The sequence below is a fragment of the Epinephelus moara genome, chromosome 4, assembly GCF_006386435.1.
Source record: "Epinephelus moara isolate mb chromosome 4, YSFRI_EMoa_1.0, whole genome shotgun sequence".
Classification (NCBI taxonomy): domain Eukaryota; kingdom Metazoa; phylum Chordata; class Actinopteri; order Perciformes; family Serranidae; genus Epinephelus; species Epinephelus moara.
Window position 1 is genome coordinate 13541003 of NC_065509.1, and position 6544 is coordinate 13547546.

Below are 6544 nucleotides of genomic sequence, written 5' to 3' on the forward strand. Positions count from 1 at the left end.
TTTTTTTGTTGTTTTTTTATTATCATCTATTCTTTTTATTAATCATTATTATTACTATCATTTGTGTGACTTAAGCTCCCTGCTCTGGTCTGTAGAGCATCTTGCTCATCATGGGTTGTTTTTAAATGTTATATAGCTTCAGTTACCAAGTTTATATATCATACAGTTTATGACTTATACATTAAGCACAAATTCAATTTGTAACGGTACAACACAACTCTTCTTGCAGTACTGCAGTGCATTGATTTCTCATTTCAGTGACACAGATAAATCGTAGAAAAGCAGTCTTGAAGTGTTGAATCATTGAGAGGAGGGCCACAACATTAAGTGTGCAGGTGCGACACTCAGTGGACAGAGGTTGTAACTCTTTATGCAGTCATAGTAAACTTGCCATCATGGTTATTAGTTGTGGAATATAAGAACATTTCATCAAGTACTGTATTTAAGTACAAATTCAAGAGGTTCTTGTAATTAACTCGAGTATTACAACTTTATACTTCTTCTTCACTGCATCTCAGATAAAAAATATTGTACTCCTTTCTCCACATTTGTCTGACATCTTACAGATGACATTTTTTTCGTACTGCTTCCTGTCCAGTGAAAACCAAGTATCTCCAAATTTGGTGATTTTGAAAGTTTATAATAAACTGCAGGATGAAGTGCTCCTTTATGTGTTCTTCTTAAGCTAAATAAACTCTTGTTAAATAATAAAACCCTCTTAGATCAGCTAGATGAAATGCCCCGTCACAAAGCTGAAAACGGCTGTTTTTCTGACACCATGAAAAGTTGGCTTTTTAGAGATTCAAAGTTGTCACAGGGCAGCCACACAACAAACATAGAATATGATGCATCGCTGTAGATTAATCTAACAAGCAGAATATAAAGGAGTTAAAATGAGCACAACCGTAAACATACACATGCATGCAGCAGTAATATTCATCCAAAAATATCATATATCATAGTAAAACACTGACAGGGAACATTTTACTGCACAATGAATACTTTTACTTTTCATACTTAAAGTACACTTTGCTACTTATATAATTTTATTTCAGTAAGTTTTTAAATGCAGGACTTTTACTTTCAGTTGAGTATTTTCAGTTTGAAATAGTGTGAACTGACATGCACTGGATGATTTATCGATGCAGTTACCATACATAATATGAAATGTAGTTTGCATACAACAGGAATACAGCAGCATATCAAAGACTGTAAACAGGGGGAAACAAATCATAAATTGTATGGCTTAAACAAATTGTGTACAACGTGCTATTCAGAGCTTTTCAAGTGCTTGTAGGCAGGTTTTGTTACGTTTGGACAGAGCCAGGCAAGCTGTCTCCCCTTGTTTACAGTCTGTTATGAGGATGGTATCCATCTTCTCATCTAACTCTTAGCATGACAGCATTGAAGCATATTTTTGCAAAGTGTACAGTGTACAAAACTATTAATTTACCATCATCATAATTTAACAAAAAAGATGCACACAAATGTTAAAAATCAACAGCTCAAAATCGACAAATGTGAATCCAAATTGTGTAAAAGTTTTTTGCATAACAAGCATAACAAGTTTAATTAACAAAATACTTAAAAAAAAAAAAAACAGGGACAGAAAAATAAGGAGAAGAAGAATAGTTTAGAAAAGCAAAAGTCTACAGTAGACAGCAGAGTGTAGCCCTTCTTCATAAACATTCATATGCAGGTTCAATAAAAAGACATCGATTCAAACAAGACATACATTCATACACTGATATACTGCATATTTATATTTGTAATTCCACAGTTTAAGTAACTTTTGGGACACAGCAGGCCACTGGTTGCTGCCATAATATAATGCAGAATCATTTAAATATTGAACACTATGCATCCTTTAGGATAATATATATCAATTTAAATGGAAAACATTCTCCTGAGATTTGTAACTTAAAGGACCAGTGTGTATGAGTCAGTGGCATCTAGCGGTGAGGTTGCAGATTGCAACCAACTGAATACCTTCGATTATCTCTCCCTTTCCAAGTGTGTAGGAGAACCTACGGTGGCCTTTGAGCTGCCACTTCAATGTAAAATCACAAAAGGCTCTCTTGAGCCCCCTATGCAGGTGTAAATGGCTCGTTCTAAGATAACATAAACACGATTTTTGATTCCAGGTAATTAAATATAATTATGAATATTGTATTCTATTTTTGCCTTTCATCCTCCTCTAATCTTTCTCTCAACTCCTTCCCTGCACATGCCATCCTGAGCTCTTTAAAGATATCCTAAGCTGCTTGTTTGATGACCCTCCTGCCTGCCGTGAACTAACTGGCCTTCAGCTGGTGGTTTTCCCCAGGCTCTGAGTTTGTAACAGGCTTTATCCTGGCTACATGGTGCACAGTGCTGGCCCTCACTGACTGGCGCAAGGAGGTCAAGCGACTGCGGAAACCCTCTCCAGAGAAAAAATAAAGCAGTGGATCAAAGCATGAATTGGCAGCAGCCAGGCACAGTGTTACCACAACAGACTTCTGCATAGCAATCCGCTCTGAGCAGGTGGTGTCTTGCCGAGACAGGAAGTTCAGGTGGATGGTTCGCTGCACGTGGTATGGCATGAAGCTGATTAGGAAGGTCAGCAGGACGATGACAATCATTCGGATGGCTTTGGTGCCTGTGTCCCGCTGGCGTCGGGCAGCATTGGTGCGGGACAGCAGGGCGCGGACTATGCCAGCGTAGCAGATCAGGATAACCAGGAAAGGCAGGGAAAAGCCCATCACTAGAGACAAATAGTTCAGCACAACTAGTTTCTGCATATCTTTTTTTTCGTCTGGGGGCTCAAAGCACTTGGTTTTATTTGTTTTGTCATCAAAATCCTGGCCACCCATCAGGAAGGGTGAGGATGAGAGACAGATTAACACCCAGACACCCACACACACCAGACGGGCACGATTCTCTGTCATCAGCCGCATGTTCTGCACAGGGAACACAATGGCCAAGAACCGTGTGACGGACATGGCAGCCATGAAGTAGATACTGCAGTAGAGGTTTACATAGAGGGCGTAGGAACTGATGCGACACAGGAAATCCCCCAGCTTCCATTCACCCTTGTTGACATAGTAGTAAACTCTCAGTGGCAGGGTCATGACACACAGCAGGTCAGACACAGCCAGGTTCAGCATGTAGACATGAAAAGGTGAGCTCTGGCGGTGCGTTCTGATCAGCACCAACAGGGCAAAGCCGTTCCCTACCAGGCCCAACACAGTGATGAGGGAGTAGGATGTGGAGTAAACCTGATTACGGAAGTCATCAATGGATTGACAGATGGTAGAGTTGCTCTCTACACTGTCTGTTAGATTTGGCTCCATTTGTTGCCACACCTGCAGCTGCAAAGACACAGAGAAAGATGATATGATGGTGTGTGCAAAAGAGAGCATGTGAATGAGAGAAACAAAAACATGCCGTCGTGCAAGAAAAAGCAAAAGAGACCTGCAGAGTGTGGCAGATTGTTTCAGAGATTGACTCTATATTCTGCTGCTGTGCAGACTCTGGAGGAAACTCAGGAAGTTGATAAACTTTTTAGACAGTCATCCTGTTACGTAAAAAAGGTTCTGTTTTTTTCTGGGTAATAAAAGCCTCAATTACTCTTGTTTTTTCTTTTTGAGAATTCAGAGTTGAACCTGACACACTGAAAATCCCCTAGACTGATGACATTCTGATAGATTTTTCTGTACTGAAGGAGACTGCAGCATACTGATGTTTCTTTTGCCGTCTATATATCTGTACCTCAGGTGATAAATGATTTAATAACTTGCATACTTGTTACATTAACTGGCATCCTCAATTGAAAATACAAAGGCAATTTATTGAAATGTTTTTCTCACTGTCATCAATAATGTAAAATGCATTCAGAAAATTAGAGTGTTATGCACTTTACTGTAAATGATCTGAGTAGCTCTGATGCACAGTTTGCGTCGTGAGTAATAAATGAATGATATGAAAGTGTAGATCCATTCATTTAATTCAGTCATGCTGAATGGCTATTTGCATTGTCGCCTTTGTTTGCCTTTTGACTTAGAGAGATATGTGAAGTTTGCTCCATAAAAGATTGTCTATACAAACTGATAATGTGCTCAACACAGGATGCAACATGTTCCATTACAGCTACATCTATAAGTCAACTCCCCTCAACAATAATGAAAACATGAATGAATGAATTAAACATAAAAAAAACAAACAAAAGTAAAACTTTCAGTCTAATCAAATCTTTCTCTAACAAGTTTCCCTTACTTACCGCTGTATGTCTGTCTGGTGTCAGAGCAGTGCAGCCAGTCTGTTGATCTTCTGTCGAGGCTGATGAGTAGTGTGTGTCTCTTTCGCCTCTCTGCCTCGTCTGCCAGATGTCGGAGCAGTAGAGGGAGGGCACTGAAGCAGGTGGCTGCTTCCTCACAACCTCAGCTGGTGGGAAACTTTTCAAAGTAGGACTGGTCTGTCTCTTCTACTCTGCAGCACAAACAGCATCGAGCACAATGACATCATAGACCATGAAGCCACGCACTTACGGTAAAAAGAACAGAGGATAAAAAAAGAGGTGCATTAACACTGAAAGTTGTGCTCTTGTTGTAGAGTACTGTACTTTAGCACAAATGCAAAGTACTTGTACTTAACTTGAGTATTTCTGCCTAATCTAAAAGGCAAATGTTGTACTTGTTATTCCACTACATTTATCTGACAGCTTAGAGATGACATTTTTGTTTTTCCCTTCCTGTCCAACCAAAACAATGTATCTCCAAATTTGGTGATTTCGAATGTTTGCGATAAACTGAAGGATTAAGTGCTCCTTTTTGTGTTTTGTCTGACTTGTGTGGCTAGATAAACTCTTGAAAAACCCTCTTGGTCTAGCTGGAAAATGCATTGTTACAAAGCTGAACATAGGGTTGGTTTTCTGATACCATGAAAAGTTGAATTTTTAGAAATTCTCACAGGACAGCCATGCTACAAACATATAATAATCTTAAAGAATCAGATGCATTGCTGTAGATTAAACCACGCCAGCAGTATATAAAGGAGTTATAGTGAGCACAACCTCAAACATTTAGTAAAAATGCAACATACACATTAATGCAACAGTAAAAACATCATATATAGATATATATATAATGGTAAAACACTGACAAGGAGCATTTTACTGCACAATGACTACTTTTGACACTTTTTGCTGACATACTTGTCGGTTTTGAATGCAGGACTTATACTTGTAGTGGAGTATTTTCACAGCGTGGGATTAGTAGTTTTATTTACAAAGGATCCGAATGCATTCGCCACTGTGTTTGGTTGCTCTGGACATGATTGATCCTATTCCATTTAAACACTTGCCTGAATTCACCTTAGTCGCACTCTTACTGTTCATTTTGCAAACACTTACAGACCTGTTTCCATTCTGAACATACTTCATCTGGCATTTTGTCCATACAGGATCGAATGAGTTGACAGACAGACTCCCTCTTTTCATCATGTGTCAGCTCGTACTTTGGTCTCATTTCCTTGTATTAACTTGTCTGACCTGTTCCACTTCAACTGTTTATTCTGGAACCACAGACGTACTTGTCAACAATCTTGTAGGTTTTAACAAGTATTTACATAGAGGAATACTGTTTTTTCATGTTGATAACCACGTCACGTTCTGTGGAAACAAGTCTGTAGCCTGAGGTGCGTGGCGGACATAAAGACACACGGATCAACCAACATGATTCCTCTTGACTGATGATGGAAGACTTTTGTTTATTCCACCGCATTTCCTTTGTATGTTGCTAATGACTGTGATATGCAGTTAGTAAATGGACTGCGGATACTGCAGTGGAAATGGGCAAACTCATTTTTGCAGTTGAAAGGCCTGTGTGGTGGAAGGGCAGGATAATTCATCTGTAACTCATTTAGCGGTTAGGCACCAGCAAAGAAAAACATTCAGCCCCACTTGCTCTCAGGAGTCGTCTGCATCAACACCACTGGCTCTGCATGATCAGAGGATTATTACTCTAGTAGCTCAACAGTGCAATAAGTGCAACACAAATAATAATGGCAGGGGCAGAAAGCCGCAATAAGTGTTTTGACCCTTCTGAGAGATGGTGGAAGTGCATCTGTAATTTCTGATAATGCCATCTTAACTTATCTTGAGTGGTCAGCTAAGGGCCGGAACCACAATGCTTTTATTTCTCCACACACACATATGTAGTACATTTTCCATATATAACTCTACGCTTTGTGACTTAATTGTTTGATTGCACAGAAGCCTTATTGTTGGCAATAGATACTCTCCACAATCAGAGCAGCAATAGTGCATCAAACATGCCAAGGAAAGTGCCAAGGAAAGTGCAGTCATCAACAACTTAAACAGTACTTGTAACACATAGGCAGCTTATTTAAATATAGGTACACAGTGACGAATACTACCTGTCTGCATCTACAGGTGGCAGACAACAAATAAGGGTTGAGTATAGTGCAGTTTCAGGAGCAGTTGTGGTTGCTGTTGTGTCAATTATAATTGCAGTGATCTACAAAATCCAATAATGTGGGTGGGAAG

At 39.4% G+C, this 6544-nt stretch overlaps 1 protein-coding gene across 1 annotated transcript; it reads right to left on the reverse strand.

Moving 5' to 3' along the window:
• Positions 1 to 300: 300 nt before the first annotated feature.
• Positions 301 to 5439, reverse strand: cysltr1 (cysteinyl leukotriene receptor 1). Its single transcript, XM_050042195.1, has 3 exons — positions 5394 to 5439; positions 4259 to 4521; positions 301 to 3350 (listed from the first exon to the last, which is right to left on the reverse strand). The coding sequence occupies exon 3, from the start codon at positions 3330 to 3332 to the stop codon at positions 2295 to 2297; it is 1038 nt and encodes a 345-aa protein (XP_049898152.1). The 5' UTR covers positions 3333 to 3350; positions 4259 to 4521; positions 5394 to 5439; the 3' UTR covers positions 301 to 2294.
• Between the last annotated feature and the right edge of the window lie 1105 nt (positions 5440 to 6544).

Coding starts and splice junctions, on each gene's coding strand:
- cysltr1 (XM_050042195.1), bottom strand. CDS start 3,332: ATGGAGCCAAATCTAACAGACAGTGTAGAGAGCAACTCTACCATCTGT.